The sequence below is a fragment of the Panthera pardus genome, unplaced genomic scaffold (genome assembly GCF_024362965.1).
Source record: "Panthera pardus isolate Hobbes unplaced genomic scaffold, ASM2436296v1 HiC_scaffold_13, whole genome shotgun sequence".
Taxonomy (NCBI): domain Eukaryota; kingdom Metazoa; phylum Chordata; class Mammalia; order Carnivora; family Felidae; genus Panthera; species Panthera pardus.
Window position 1 is genome coordinate 70,962,159 of NW_026526688.1, and position 17,427 is coordinate 70,979,585.

At 36.6% G+C, this 17,427-nt stretch overlaps 1 protein-coding gene across 1 annotated transcript in view; it reads left to right on the top strand.

Annotated features, from left to right (window-relative positions):
- PDGFC (platelet derived growth factor C) overlaps positions 1 to 17,427 on the top strand; it is a 204,446-nt gene that overhangs the window by 138,784 nt on the left and 48,235 nt on the right. The window contains exon 3 of the mRNA XM_019441162.2: positions 10,474 to 10,654. Coding sequence (XP_019296707.1) covers positions 10,474 to 10,654 — 181 coding nt within the window. The remainder of the gene's footprint in view (positions 1 to 10,473; positions 10,655 to 17,427) is intronic.

The following is a 17,427-nucleotide window of genomic DNA, read 5'->3' on the forward strand; positions in this document are numbered from 1 at the left end:
CACACACACACACACACACACTGACCACTTTTTGAGCATCTTATTTGTTAGGCACTATCGTAAAGACTTTATATGCATTCCCTCATTTGATCCTCACGACAATCTTGAGAGGTAATGAATAGTTTCCACGTTTTTAAGGAAGAGGATCTGGAGAGTTTAAGTCAGAGTTCTTAATAGTGGATTATGAATACTGACATTTAGCCGGATGGTAAGTCTCTGTTGTGTTGTTTAACTAGGGGCAGTATGGTCTAATGGTTAAGAATACAGACTCTGAAGTCTGGAGCAAGATTCCTCTTGCAATTCCATTACTCTTAGCTGTAATGACTTTGCCTTGTTGCATGACTTCTTTGTACCTCAGTTTCCCCATTTATAATACGGTTATAATAATTATAGCTATGGATAGGGCTATGTTGGAAGATTGAATGAGTTGATAAAGTGCCTGGTACAGAGCATGTACGACAAAATGTTTGCTTTATTGTGGTGATTTTGTTTTATACAAATAATACTGAAGTCTTGTTTCTTAAAAATAATAGTGAAGTCATGGGTTTTTTTTGTCATTTAGTAATATTATGTGAATTTACTCATGCAGTGTTTATAATTTATTATTAAACTGATTATTATGCACTTTTATAGTTCTACCGTGAAAGACATTTCCCCTATGCAGTTTCTGGCATTTGTTGTTAAAAAAAAAAAAGGTTACTGATATTTGCATATTGATCCTATATTTAGTCACTTTACTAAATTCTCCTCTAGTCCTGAATGGTTTTTAAAAGCCAAAAGCTTTGGAATTATCTTGGACACCTGTTTTTCTCATATCCTACACCAACTAATATGAGATGTACCTTAAATACAGCATTGGGGCATTGGGTGGCTCAGTCAGTTGGGCAGCTGACTTTGGCTCAGGTCATGACTTTGTGGTTCATGGGTCCAAGCTCAGAGTCGGCCTCTGTGCTGACAGCTCAGACCCTGGAACCTGTGATTCTGTGTCTCCCTTTCTCTCTGCCCCTCCCCCACTTGCATTCTGTCTCTGTCTCTGTCTCTCTCTCTCAAAAATAAACATTAAAAAAAAAGTTCAAATATATACAACATGTAACCATTCTTAACCTCTACCTCCCCTACCATGCTCTAAGCCACCCTATCCCATACCTACTTATTTCCAACTTCTTCCAATATCAGTGCCGACCCTGTTGTAGTCTATTCTCAAGGGAATCTATTATCAATTAAGGATCGTTTTTCTCTTCTCTTTGTATTACAACATATATTTTATTTTCTCTAAAATAGCTAGAGCTCCCCCTCCTCCCCCCAAAAACTTGTAGTGGTAAGAATGGCTAACCCTGTCGTGATTGTAACTTTAATGAGAACGATTTTAATTTTACTTGGTGTAAAACTTGCAGTTAGTTTCCATTAAATAACTTTTTACCATGATTTGAAAGTGTAGTGCTAGTCACATTTTATCTGTAGTTGATTTTATCATGTTGTTTCAGTATTTACTGATACGATCCTATAGTTTTTCTCCTGTTAATAATACTAAAACTTCATTTTTACCTTTGCCTTTATGTTCATAAACTACACCCATATTCTCTCATGAATTACTTTATCTTTTAATCCACTGGTGGGTGATACTTGATGAAATTTTATTTGGTATTTTTGCATTTCCCTCTTTCTAAGTAAAATTGATCCTGATTTTAACTGTTTGATTTGCCATTTATAAGAACTTTGATATAAGGTTTTTTTCTCCCATTTATTGGAGATTTTAATTTTTATTTACTTTTTCCAACCTTATTGAGATATAATTGGCATATAACATTGTGTAAGTTTAAGGTGTGCAATGGGTTGATTTGATACACTTCTATATCTCAGTGTGCTTACCACCAGAGAGTTAGCTAACATCTTCATCAAGACACATAATTCCATTTCTTTTGTGCGATAAGAACATTTAAGATCTAATCTCAGAGCACCTGCGTGGCTCAGTTAAGCATCTGACTCTTGATTTCATCTCAGATCATGATTGCAGGGTCGTGAGATCAAGCCCCTCATCAGGCTCTGCACTGAGCATGGGGCCTGCTTGAGATTCCCACTTGCTCTCTCTTTCTATGCCTCTCTCTCAAAAAAAACCTAATCTCTTAGCAACTGTAATATATATAATATTATAAACTATATCCACAAAATTTAGGCTAGTTTATTTTATTATTAATGTAGGTAGATATTGTCAAATATTTGATATGAATTTTCAGTTTCTTCTAGAGTTATTAGTTTACTTCTGCTTTTTCAGTCAACTTTGATAATTTACGTTTTCCTGGGAAGTCATCAATTTCATTTAGCTTTTCAGATTTCATTGGCATAAAGTTATACAAAACATACTTACAAACTTTAAATACTTTTTTTTAAGTTTATTTATTTTGAGAGAGAGAGAAAGAGAGAGAGCGTGTGAGTGTAAGAGGGGCAGAGGGGGGGGCGGCAGAAACAGAACCCCAAGCAGGCTCAGTGCTATCAGTATGGAGCTTGATGTAGGGCTCAAACTCATGAACTGTGAGATCATGACCTGAGCTGAAATCAAGAGTCGGACACTCAACTGACTGAGCCACCCAGTCCCCTTAAATACATTTTTCTCTGTGATTGTTACTATCTTCCTCACTCCTAAATATGTAAATTCTTGGTCATACTCTCTATCTCCTTCTCTCCCCCCTTGTCCTCTCCCCCTTCCCCTCCCTCATTCCCTGTATCTGCCTATCTCTCCTTTCTGAGAACCAGTTTTTGGTTTTAACTATAAATTCTAATTTTGGTTTCAAATACATCTCTTATACTTTCCATTTCCATTAGTTTTCACCTTATACTTTGATTTGCTTAATTTTTCTACCTTTGTAAGTTGAATTCATGGGTTCTAGCTTTGCAGTGTTTTTATTTAGTAAGAAGATAAATTGAATCTATTAATTGCCTTCCATAAACTACCCCACCATGTAGAACATAACCATTTCTCACAGGTAGAACTATCATATTTTCCTGAAAATTACTTCATTATGTGTTCTCAGCCCTCTGAAGCATGCTTGGCGGTTTGACTTACACATTTTCTAGGTAGGTTTAAAACTATCCATACAGAGGGGCGCCTGGGTGGCTCAGTCGGTTAAGCGTCCGACTTCAGCTCAGGTCACGATCTCGAGGTCCGTGAGTTTGAGCCCCGCGTCGAGCCCCGCGTCGAGCCCCGCGTCGAGCCCCGCGTCGAGCCGAGCTCTGTGCTGACGGCTCAGAGCCTGGAGCCTGCTTCCGATTCTGTGTCTCCCTCTTTCTCTGCCCCTCCCCTGTTCATGCTCTGTCTCTCTCTCTCTGTCTCAAAAATAAATAAAACGTTAAAAAAATTAAAAAAAAAAAAAACTATCCATAGAGAGTAGCTAAAAATAAATACGCTTGTACCTTCCTCATCCACTGTTTCAGTTACTTGTGGTCATTTGAGGTCTGGTCGCAGATGATTCTCTTTGTGCTATATCGTCAGAAGGTCAATAGTACTTAACACTGCTTCATAGTGTCTATGTCATTTACCTTACTTCGGCTCGTCACGTAGGCATTTTATCATCTCACATCATCACGAGAGGAAAACAGGTGAGTACCGTGCAATAAGATATTTTGAGAGAGAGAGAGAGAGAGAGAGAGAGAGAGAGAGAGAGACCACATTCACGTAACTTTTATTATGATATATTGATATAATTATTCTATTTTACTATTAGCTTTGGTTTTAAATCTCTTACCATGCCTAAGTTATAAATTAAACTTTGTCATTGGTGGTATGTATGTGTAGGAATAAACAGTAAATATGGAGTTTGATACCGTTTGAGGTTCACCCACTGATGATCTGGAACATATCCCCTGCAGATGAGGGGGACTGTTGTATTACCAAATTGATTCAAACAAATACTTGGAAAATGTATGTGCCCACATGACCAAGTTTTATTTGAATGACCCTGAATGTTTCTCTAGCCATTGAATAAAACCATTTAGCCAATTTGAACAAAGACACAAATTCTCTTCAGTGAGGCCTCAAAATAAAGCAAATATAATTATGGATGCATATTTCAAATACAGCACATAGAGTGGCTTAGAACTTAAGGGTTCTGGAGTTAGCCGTGGGTTCTAGAGTTCTACTGCCGAAGTGGAAGGAAGCCTTGCCTCTGCATTTAGTCTATGTGACCTTGACTGGGAGCTTAGGTGCCCTGCATTTTATAATCTAGGAAATGGACACAGTAGCAGTATCAACTTTTTGTGATTTGTTTTTTTTTTTTTTTTTGTGAGGCTCAAATGAGTTTGTGAATAAAAAGCAATTGATAAAATTTAATTATTATTTTAAAATTCTTTTCAGTAGGTTAAAGTGTATATAGACATTTTGGGGTCTGAGTAGGGATCTGAAACTTGTGCAATTGAGTAGTATTCTGCTAAGCTGAAGTATCATCCAGTAAGCACTGTGGAATAATTGGCATCTTACTGATTTTATTACCTTTGCCAACAAACTTGGGCGCCAGGTGACAGTTGCAGAGCTGGGTCTTTTAAGATCCGCATGTATTTGTTGGCAGGGTCTCATACTACCGTCGGATTCGGTAATTCATGAGGTAGGTTTAATTGATGGGGTTTTAGTGAGTTTGAATGAGAAGCAGCCTATTTTGCAGGGTTGGTTTATTTTTGTTGAAGGAAGCAGGGTGTCTGACAATTCTGTTTACCAGGGAATTTATTTCTTCGGTTTACTCCTTACGATTCTTGCGAGTTGGAAAGCAGTCCTCATGCCCTCACAGTTTTTGAATTCCCACATGAGAACGAAAATTTTGTCTACAATACCAGACTTGTTTGTTAAACATAAAAGGACATAAATCCTCCATGGGTCCCCAGGGGTATGTTAGAGAAAGGGAGTGATCATTATAAACCACTTAGCGCTGTGTGCTCTGTATCATGTTGCCGTGAGAAAGTGATGTTTGATTGGCTCATAAAATAGGTTTAGTAAATCCTTTAAATACTGATGTGAGCAGTTGTGCATGTTGGAAATTAATACCTGAGAGTGTATTATAAGGATTACCGTGTCTCCAGAACAGTCACCTGGGCATGTGTAGATTTCGGCGTTTAAGGAAGATTACGTTTTGTAATTTCACTTTCATGTGTCAAATGTTCTTGGTTTTTTCATTCCCCTTTCATTTGGCTACGGCCTAGAAACATCTTTTGTCATTGTTTTCTCTCTAACTTGATGTTTTGAGCGATGCTATAGTATATAAACCAATGGACTTCCGCAATTAACTCCATCTGCAAATATCGTTTTATCAGAAAAAAGAAAAACTTCAATTTATTAGGGAAGACAACTGGATTTAATGCATTAGTCTTTTTCCACTCGTGCTCCATATTCTCAAACATTTAAAGGAAATGTAGAATCAAGTGGCAGTGATTTTTGCTTTCATTTTTTCTGTGTTGAAGATTACACACAGTAATGAGGCATGGGAATACTTTACAGGTGGATCTTCACTTGGTCTATTTTACCTGATCTTGAATATGACTTAAGTTTTTAAAAAATGCTATTTTTGTAACCATATCCTTTAGCAAGGGGATTTACGGTTTCAAGAGAGAAAACTAAGCCTTGGTAAATAATGATGGTATTGGTATTTTTCAGCTCCATACACAGCTAAACAGCTGTCGAGTATGACCATAAAAATTGATGGTGGAATAATTGGGTGGAATATTGGGTGAACAATAGAATTATATTGTCATAGGACACCACTTGGGAAGAAAATCTTAAAAGTTTACTATGAAACAATTAGTAGCATATGTTCGATTCTGCTGTTTTATACACACACACACACACACACACACACACACACAAAACAGTACTTTTTTAGATGTCCATTTCATTTAACCTCCATGGAATGCAAAACTATGTAGATTTTTAAAGCACTGTGGTAAATGTGTGCACCACATTTACGTGGTGAGCATGTATGAGCATGTAAGAATTAATTGCCAGCTGTCTAACTGCAAATCCAGAAATTGTTATAAAGATTATAAAGATTGATTTTTTTTTTTAATGGCATCAAATTCAGTAGAAAATCTTCACGAAGAAAGTCATGATGTACTTCTCTTATTTGCAGGACAGGGATTTTTGTTTCAGGATCTAAGATAAAGCCAAGTTTAATTTTAATCGTTCCTTAATAAGTTCTTAACATGTATAATCCAGATATTTCTGTGTGGTTAAAAACTCCTTTTAAATACTTCTACAGAACTTACAAATCACATCAATACGTACTAGTGTTTATTTTCGAACAATAAGAAGAAAAGTGTGTAATAGTAAAATAGTTAACGTGAATTGTTTCAGTTTTCTTGCATATGATCTTTTCTCATACAATGCTTCTATTAGATAATTTTGAAAATGGACTGAAGTACATTTTTGACAGTTTCTGTTCTGCCCAACCAGTTTATTGAAATGACTTCGTAATTGCCAAACCCAAGGGATACTTTTTGGTTTTTAGCGTCTTTGAGCTTTCTTTGGCATTGGTACCGTCAGCACTGTGGATCTCTTCTGTTTCTGGTGGATATTTCTCTTCCCTCTTTGCTCAGTTCTGTGGCATCCCTCATAGTGGCTTTCCCCAAGTTCCCCTGACTGTTCCTTTTCAGGATGTGTTTGTTACAGGATCTCTTCTTTCTACCCACACTTGTATGTTATCATTTCCTGGCATTCCTCAGAGAAGTGGTGATTCTATTCCCTGCCAGTGTTACTCCCTCACTGAAATCTTCATGGCTGTGCCTCTTAGGCCCACATGGGCAAATAATGTGAACGAATGACGATCTGGGCATTTAAACAACAACAACAACAACAACAACAACAACAACAACAACAAAGAAAGTAGATGGGGATCTTTTTTTTTTTTTAATGTTTATTTAATTTTGAGAGAGACAGAGACAGAATGTGAGTGGGTTAGGGGCAGAGAGAGAGGGAGACACAGAATCCGAAGCAGGCTCCAGGCTCTGAGCTATCAGTACAGAGCCCGATGCAGGGCTTGAACTCACGAACCATGAGATCATGACCTGAGCCGAAGTCAGACGCTCAACCCACTGAGCCATCCAGGCGCCCCTGAAAGTAGATGGGGATCTTTAAAGACAGAAAGAACATGTCTTTCCACTTGGTCCCAGTCTCAGTTGCAGTGAACGCATGAAGGCCTGGTGTTCATTCCTTCATCCGCCAAATACTGATACAGTATGTACTATGTTCCTGACACACAGGCGTTAGGGATAAGGCAGGAAATTAAAGACACCTCCTCTTCTGGAGCCGACACCAATTCCAGAGATCTGAACTTCATGGACTCATCCTAGGGCTAATGATACTTAGTATTACCAGATCTTCAAATTTAATATGTAAAAAAGCCAGAAATCCAGATATTCTGTGCCATTCCATTCTTTAGAATCTTGACTTAAATTTGTAAAAAGAAACAGAGCCTACTAAAACTGCACTTCCCTGTTTGCTACATTATGCCTACAAAATATTCTACCCAAAGGCCTTCCCACCTACGCCTGTTCTTCCAGCTTGATCTTCATCTGCTTCTTTGTTCCCCACCTTCTATTCCCAGCCCACCGTGCTGGGCCCCTTCTTTCTTCTGTTGCATCTTACACATTGTCCTTCTCGCTACAATGCATTTCCATTTCCCCTCTTTTCACCCCCGCTCAGTCAGTACTCATTGACAGCCCAAATGTTCCTTTGCAAACTAACCCTAATCTCACTGTATAGAGTTACTCCTACTCTGCCAGTCTTCCACAGTTTTTCCTACGTACTCTCATTAGAGCACTTACCAAAGTGTTTTATGGGCCCTGAGCCCAAGGAAGCTATAGTTTCATCTTTGAATCCTAAGAATCTAGCAGAACACTTTGCACCAAGTGAGCACTTCATAAATGCTTACAGAATGATCGACCAGGTCTCAAATCTGGCTCTCTTCAAACTAGCAACGGTGGTAACCTACATTAGATAGGTTTAGGGGAAAACCTCCCAAGCAGAGAACAAACAGATACAAAAAAAAGCTTTGTTTCACATGTAAACTATCTTGATATAAAAATGATCCTTTCATATAAAATGGTAGTTATCAACTTTTGTACCAAGGAGATCTGAAATAACTACGTAGGTCTGTTCTTTTCTAATTTTTTTTAATGTTTATTTATTTTTGAGAGAGAGAGAGAGAGAGAGAGAGAGAGCATGTGAGAGAGCAGGGGAAGTTCAGAGAGAGGGAGACACAGAATCCAAAGCAGGTTCCAGGCTCTGAGCTGTCAGCACAATGCCCCCGTCGTGGTCCTTGAGCTCCAACGGCGAGATCATGACCTGAGCTGAAGTCGGACATTTAGCCAACTGAGCCACCCAGGCGCCCCTACTTAGGTCTGTTTTGTCCAAGTCCTCTAACCCCTAACCCCACCACTTTTCAGTCCCACCACACGCATATATACCAAACTCCTAGAACAGTTCTACCGGTCGGTTCACACGTTTGTCATTGATGACCGAGGCCTGTCGTGTGATGTAGCAAGTGTTCTCCCCTTTGTATCTGAGTTTTCTTATTTATTGCTTTCAGACTCCCACAGTTACATTAAAAGTTCATGTGGAGGAGGGGGTACGGGATGCAGGATGGAGATGAAGGACAGCTTTAATAAATGGCAGCTGTGAGCCAACAGTGTTTTAGGTACACACACGTCTCCTGTCCCAAAGTATCCCTGAGAGCTAAGTAGCATCATCCTTAATTTAAGACCAAGCAAAATGAGGCTGAAACAAGTCAAGTTACATGTCATAAGCGAGTTCTGGATACTTCTTCAGGATGAAGATTTATAAATAGAATTGGCCCATTACATACTCTGTATATAATTTTCAATAATTTTTTCTTCTGTAAATTCAGTACTGCACAAAACATACTATTTTTGTTGTCTAGTATCTACTGAATTTATATTTTTGAAAACGCCTACCGTGATTTTCAACCATGTCAGACCTACATTTTAAGAAATTTTTTGCAGTGTCCTCTTTAGTATTCTCGAAGGAAGTTCATAGAAGTGATCATCTATTTATATACACAATTGTTTGAAATATAAATATAATGGCATGTGTGCTATATAAAGCTAAAATAACAAAGTAAGTTTTATGAAAATAATGGATTTAAAATCATAAATACATATGCACAAGTATGCGAGGAAAATGCAAGGAAGTAGATATTTGCATCTTTTAAGTAGATTCATTGTGAATATGACAGTTCTAGATATAGACGAATATGTATATGTTTAATTGGTTTAATTGCAATACAGATTGTATAAGCAGTGTTTCTGTTCATGATATGTTTTTTCCAAAATAGTAATTCTTGCTACGTTCCAAAACATAGAAACTTTCTTCAACTTATTTGATGGTTAAATTTCTGGAAAATTTGGTTTTACCTAAAACTGCAGAACATATTTGTGCTTACATGTGAGACAGCATTAGTTTCCAGACTCAGAGGAACTACACCAAAAATTTCACCTACATAAACGTCCAGTGAACTGTTTGAAAGGCATGGGGAGCATGGGGCCAATACTCACTTCTGGGACTTTCCATTATTGAACATTGTTGGACTGTGCCTGCCACGTGTCACAGTGCCATCCCCACCCCTGGTCTCAGTATAAGCCAAAATGCCTCTGAAGATTTCTGGGATGTTTCTTAAGAGGCAACACTGCTCTGGATGAGTACCACTGATCTAAACCTTTCAAACCAAAATTAACATTTGTTGGAAAAATATTACGTATTCCTTATGTTTAGGATACTGTGTGCATTGCAGTGCAAATTAGAAGTATATAAAAACTGATTCCTTTCTTCAGGGATTTAACAGACTATGAAACTGGATCACTTGCATACATATAATGAATATTGAACATATGTGTTTATCAAAAAGAGAAAGATGACGGTGAACTGAGAACACCCAGAAAGGTCTCACAGAGGCAGACTGGTACAAAGTGAGATTTCAAGGGTGTGTATATAATGATGCGGCTGTAGAGAAGCTTGCCTCAGAGATGAGGAAAGGGAGCCAAGGAGTCTGACTAGGGTGAAAGCGTTACTGTCGGAAAGTAATGGGCGATGAGAATAGCACTTAAAATTGGAGTAAAACTATCATGTCCAAATGGAAATTACATTGAATAATTCATAAGTTGAATGTCAGATACGGTTGCTCCCTACAAAATATTTAAGCCTTGAGATGGCTATTTTTAGTGAATTTGGAGTTCATCACCAGCAGCACTAGAGGGCTTAGAATAGAAGAGTCATTTTGCCCACATTGAGAAAGCATTTTTGATTGTGCCTCTTCTTTGGAGTATTTGATTATATTGACCCAGTTAAATTTGGAATGGACTCCTGGCTCTGGTCCATAGATAGCTGCCTTGTATCCATGAACATGGAATGTGAATTGCTAAAATAACAAATCATGCTATGATCATGTTATGTTATGTCTCTTTTGCCTTTGTCTCTTGCAGGTATGATTTTGTAGAGGTTGAAGAACCTAGTGATGGAACTATATTAGGACGCTGGTGTGGTTCTGGTACAGTGCCAGGAAAACAGATTTCTAAAGGAAATCAAATCAGGATAAGATTTGTATCTGATGAATATTTTCCTTCTGAACCGGGGTTCTGCATCCACTACAACATTGTCATGCCAGTAAGTACCACTTACAGATCCCCTGATTTAATTGGGTCAGTTATTTGCTTACCTTAAAAAAAGAAAAAAAAAAAAAAAAAAGGTGGGCGGGGGGGAGAATCAGGAAAAACAAAAAACAAAACCTTTTACCTACCTTGATTTTTTTATCCATAAATGTCACTGTAGTTATCACAAATAACTTAAATTCCATCACTACAGATCACTAATCATTGGCCATGTTAAATACCTTTTCAGAGTAATGAAATAAAACATGTTTTTTTACAACTTTGAGGAGAAACCCCCTTACCCAACTCCCCTGCAACTCACTATTCATTGTTTGTGGGAAGTTGCATAAGTACATAGCATTTTCTCTTGGAAAAAAAAAAAAAAATAGGAAAATCTGTGTATTTATTACTCTTCCCATTTATTTTTTTTTAAATTTTTTTTTTAATGTTTATTTATTTTTGAGACAGAGAGAGACAGAGCATGAACGGGGGAGGGTCAGACAGAGAGGGAGATACAGAATCTGAAGCAGGCTCCAGGCTCTGAGCTGTCAGCACAGAGCCCGACACGGGGCTCGAACTCACGGACCGTGAGATCATGACCTGAGCGAAGTCTGACGCTTAACCGACTGAGCCACCCAGGCGCCCCTACTCTTCCCATTTAGATAATCATCAAAGTTTGGACCATATAAAGTCTTCCTGAATTTCAAGTTTGAGTCATATTAAGTAATAAAATACAATTTTATTTTCTAGCATTTTTGTAGAACTTTCTTATGTGATACTCTTTTGCATTTTGCTAAATGTTACTCTTACTTTAAAGACATAAATGTTGAAGCTTACACGGGATTCTAACAGTTCTAATTTTCAAATTCATTTATATATTTGTTATGAATACATTGCAGACCTAGAAAGCCAGCACTGTTTGATATTAATACCATTTTAGCTAAATTCATGTCTGTAACTGCCCTAAAATTCCAATTTCTTCAGTGATGTTTTACTTTTTCTCCGCCATTAAGGTGGCATCTTTCCTCTTCTGGACCTGCCAAAAATTTATTTTTTATGTGTGTGGTTTATGAACATGTACACAACATTCTGTACATCATATTTTTCTTTTTATCGAGAGAAGTAAACTTACTAGCTCTTTCTAAAATCAGTGTTTTAGTAAAATATACTTTAAAAAGTAGTCATCTCTATTATCCTACTTATGCTAATATTTATCCTGCTTAAATAATACTTGTGGCTGTTCATGTTTCAAAAAAGGAGTTCTGAACTTTTCACTGGAACTTAAGACACCTATTTGGTCTTTAATTGTTACTGTAGTTTTAGTTATATCCTGGCGATTTGTATCCTTTACATATTATTTCAAACATTCATATCTATTTGTTGCACAACAGAAATATTAAACACCCTTTTACTATTTTTATCACATTACTTATAGTAATTCTGAAGTACTCTTACAAATATGATGATGTCACCTAGTAAACGTTTTAAATATAATCAATAATATCACCACTTAAAATAACATAAAAATTGATATCTTCAATACTTTTGACAGGAGATTTAACAAATCAGCAGTCACTCTGGGAACATAACATAATGTGGGTTACATGCATTAACATCTGTGTTCTTACTGGATATAAGAACAATGCTCATGGCAGGCTAACAGTTCATGAAGCCAATTAGAAAATATGGAATCAATATTAAACTTTATATGTTATATTCTTATTGTGATGTTAAGTAGAACTTTCTTTTTTCGGTTGCCCAAATTCAAGTCTGTGGAACATTAAGGATTTGATTAAATTAATAAATTTAAATATTATTGTAGATATAGCTAAAAGAAACCATGAATTCAAACTGAAGTTTGAAAAGGATCTTTTATTCATTTAGTAACAGTAGAATAATTTATTGTGTAAAATCAACATTAAGGGAGATAGCTCTAAACTATATGTCATAAATAAATTGTGAATCTTGATCAGTTACCTTATATAGATTGTTTAAGATATCCACACCTCTGTTCCACGATGAAATACTTTTTGCCAGTAGAGGGTCTCTACCATTTTTAGTTAATTTCCAAAACGTCTCTTACTTTAATAATTTAGTGTTTTTCTTTAAATTTATTAAAATTGAAGACTTTTATCTAGAAATGAGGAATGTTAATAGTAGACAAGAATGAGCATTTTCAAAAACCACTATTGATATTGTGATGATTTGTTTGAATAAAGCCGCTAAGAATCTGTTTAACACACTTTCACAGCATCTTACTTTAGAGAATTTATGAAGTTAAAATTTTTTAAGTCTGCGATGGCAGAGGGAGATAGGACTATACTTCCACAAAGTTGTACAGTCCACATCTTCAGTGTGTGTAGCATATGTAGTGTTCTTAAATATATAAAGAGGAAACAGTTAAGTTTCACTCAAAAACGTAATGATGGGTGTGATAACACAGCAAAGGTTTTATTTATTCCTAATCTGTGACAAAATAAAACTTGAAACTGTGGTGCACCTGGGTGGCTCAGTCGGTTAAGCGTCTGACTTCGGCCCAGGTCATGATCTTGCAGCCCGTGAGTTCGAGCCCCGCGTCAGGCTGTGTGCTGACAGCTCGGAGCCTGGAGCCTGCTTCGGATTCTGTGTCTCCCTCTCTTTCTCTCCGCCTCTCCCCAGCTCATGTTCACACTCTGTCTCTGTCAAAAATAAATAAACTTTAAAAAAAATTTAAAAAAAAACTTGAAACTGAGAAGATACTTATATTTTAAATAAACTGTCTTCTTCCCATTATATTACTTTAAATATGTATAACTAACAATCATCCTGCTACAGAATAAGACATGAAAGCTAAAATATATATATGCCAACATCAAGGGTTGTATTTTTCTAATTTTATGACTGCATGGGTTAGCTAGTTGTATAACTCACAGAGTTGTGTGGATTAAATAAAATACGTAAAGATAAAAACACAGGAAATTTATAGTGTTGTGCTCAGTTCTGGGGCACATTAGAGGTTCTTAATAAATACTCGAATGCTGAGTTGATGATACCATTCACTCACTCCAGCTTAACTAACAGAAGATTCACTGACAGCTGTATTTTTATCTGTGAGAGTGTATCCTGTTCATGAGCCTTGAAATGAGATAAAGCCTCATAGGGTCTGTAGTAATTACCATCCATCCTCTTGACTCAGAAGGGCCCCACCACCTGAATTTGACCTACTATTGGAGATTTACTGTGATTAAGATCAGAAACTGCATCTGAGAGACTTTAGATGGAAGATGTATCACCGGGTGCATCATTGAAATTAAATTCAGTGCATTTTTAAATAGTTATTGAAGTTGTTTGATAAGCTGTAAATATGGGAATTGACATTCTCCTGACATCCTTTGAGCCATGTTTTGCATGGCACCGAAGTTGACCTGTGCTGGGCTGCAGAACATGGAAATATGTAGAAACATACATAGGACATCTTCTATTAATTTGTCTTATGCTCAGGAAACCAGCAGCCATTGGATTGCAAGAAACAAGAGAATTTGATGTCATGGTCCTTGTTGCCTAATAAATATGACTTGGTGATTTTGATTTTGCCAGATTGTTCAGTTCTGTTGAGATTAAATCTATTTTGGCTATTTATCTACCATTTCGTAGAAGCCTTTCTCTTGGTTCCTTGTATGCCTCTTCCCCAACACAGCCACACTCCTGTTCTCAATAACTGCCTGCAGAAGGGTGAGATTTGGTTAGTGAAAAGTTGACAAGTGATTTCGCTGTTAAGCCTTCCAGAATGTTTTGAATTATCATTGTGTGTTGCTAAATGACATCCTTCCCTCCATGCCCCTCCTCCCCACAATATTATTACTAGCCTGGAAAGATCCATCAGTCTTATCTGTGTATCAATGAATGAAAGCCTAAGGGAAGAAAGTTTACCTTTTTAAGAACAGACTTAAAAGTTCTTGTGGCATTTGCTCAAGGGCACATGCCCCTCCAACCCCTGGATCATCTCTAATACTTTTTTTTTTTTCTTTTTTGTCAAGGATGTACTTCATAATTAGCACACCCAGCTCCTCAAAGGCATTGGTCTCATTGACTGCAAACCCACCCTTGCAAAATAGGACCTTGGAGACCACTGGCCACAATGGTCTCCTTTAATTTTCTAATGATAAAAATGATAGGAACCATGGGTCCTTAGTGGACTATTAGATTCCCGAACTGAGGTTTGCTACTGAGTGCCTAGCACACCCTGAAGCACCTGCTCACTAGTATCTCATGGTAGTTCAGCCAGTTCCCCTGGGAGTTGTCTAAACCCCCCTGGAGCTGTACTGACTTCTCATTTAGTATGTGTTACCTCTGTTAATGTTGTATAATAGTGCTGTTTTGTCAGCTAGAGCACTGAAGAATCACACTAATGACACCAGGTATTCTCCTGGTCCTGATATATTAGAACTAGTTTCTCTCTCTCTCTCTCTCTCTCTCCCTCCCTCCCTCCCTCCCTCTCTCTTTCTCTGTCTCTCTCTCTCTCTCTCTTTCTGGTGGGAGTGGAACATCCCAAGTAGTTCAAGAAATCGGTGCCTACTTATGACATTATAACCATTAATGTGTATAATCATACTCATCAGCTTTTTTGTAATTAGATTAACATTTTGCATCTGTTCACACACGAACAAAAACTTCGAGTTTAATCAGTTCTTTTTTTTTTCTGGGACAATTATGGAGAAAGTTTATTTTAATATTCTTTATAATCTACAAGTAAGGGAGACCATTCTGCAGCCTTCTTTTGGAGCATGAATGGATATGTTTGATTCTAACTAACCTTTAAGTCTGGTTGATTCTATACCAACTTTAGATAGTATGTAGCTCAGCAGTAGAATTCTAATACATTAGTTAAAATTTTCAGAAACAGTGTTGCCGTACATGTTGCCATTAAAAACTATGTTCATAACCACATAAATTTACTACATAAATTTAAAATGTTAGCATTTCAGTGTTATTTTCGAGAATTATTTATGGAAATATATACCCCCTTATGCCCCATTAATAAGTAATGAAAAATAAATTCATGCATATTGATGCCAAACAATATACATTCAGCTTTTATGATTGTGCATAAGGAGTTAATAATGTCTTTGATTTTTTTTTCCCCCTTCATGCTAAAAAAAAAAAAAAGGCCTGGTAGATTAGCAGTGAGAGATTGTTTGGGAAGAAATGAAGCAAAACTGAAATAAAACAGTGCAAGCTTGTTTCTGTTTGGAGGCCACACACATTGAGAGCCCAGCGCACATTTCGGATCTCTTACAAAGAAAAGAAAATTTCTTGTTTAATTTTGGAGTAATTTATAATAGATTATGTATGTTTTACTCTGTGTACTGTAGCATAAGCACCATTATTTAAAACTGTTAGCAAACCTACAAAGGCTGAAAAATAGCATCTTTTCTTCTAGCATCAAAAGATCTTATTAAAAGTTTATTTGTAAGAAAATAAGCCTTAATATGAAAATATTGCATATTTTTATCAGTTATTTCAAAAACCCATACCTATTTTGAAATAAAATATACAAATCCAAATATGAATATTTTTAGTGGTTTTATTCTTTACATATAAAACTATTTCTTTTGAGTATAATGTTTGTTATATTTATATATCTGTTTTAAAACAGTTATGAGATTTGAGGATTTTTTTTCTCTCTTTCCAAACCTGGTTAACATTTTGAAGGACGATTAAAATACTATTTATTGATTTCTTTTAAAATAGTGTTTTTGAATATTGTATTTTCCAGAATTTTTTAATTTAAGCTTCCTGATCAGAAGTAATAACATAATATTTTCAACAATTCATCTGCTCTCATTTTCTAATGTAATAAATGGATCAGTTTAGATTAAGAGAAATAGATGTTATAGCTACCGGGCTAATTGACTCCATATATTTTTATCTTCTTTCCTTTATTGCCTGAAAAGAGGAGTGTGGGGTGATGAATGAAGTGAAGACTCCTTTAACTCACAACAGTCTGTGAAACTCATCTTTTAAGTTGCTTCTAAAGTTTTTCTATTATTTATTTTCTGTTTTCTTTTTCCACTGATAAGTGACAGTTGTTTGGATATCACGTAGTTTTTATTCTTTTTAGTAAAGTTATACCCAGAGATGAAATAATACTAAAGAGTGGCACGCAAGTAATGTAGCTACTTTATAACCCCAACTATGGGTTTTCCTTAACAGTGATTTTTTAAATGACTTGTCCAGAGTTAAGTCAGTGCCTGGCCAGTGTGCACTATAGAAGGGTGTATGGTTTCTGTGGGGAAGGCTTAGAAGGACACTTGATGCCTGAGGTGCCATTAAGGAATGCATGACTGATTGCCAAAGTAGTTATTAATTATGCGGGATACAGAGAACAAAGCCGCTCAGTGAATATTGAAGTTGGAGGGAGAAAGGAGGAGGGGGATATTTTTTCCGTCCTTTCTGGCATGTGCCAGTAGGTTATTTCACTCTTAATATCATGTAAAGGAAAGTCTTAACTGAAGGCCAAATTTGCTTTTATGTTCAGGTTAAGAAAAATTCCAAGTAATTCTCAAATAAGGTATCAAGTTCATTTTCTTAGGTGGGGGTGGGGGGGGTGGGAGGTGGGGTAGGGGGGTGGGGGAACAGCATACCTGGAATAAAAATACATACAGCAATACCGTAACCCTTATCCCATAGGAAACAAATTCAGTATTAAAATGTCAAGATTTTAAAAAATCGTGAATTTTCATAGCAAGTTGCACTGCATGCCTATATTACTGTATTAAACTTATTTTAATGAGTGAAAAATTCAGGTTT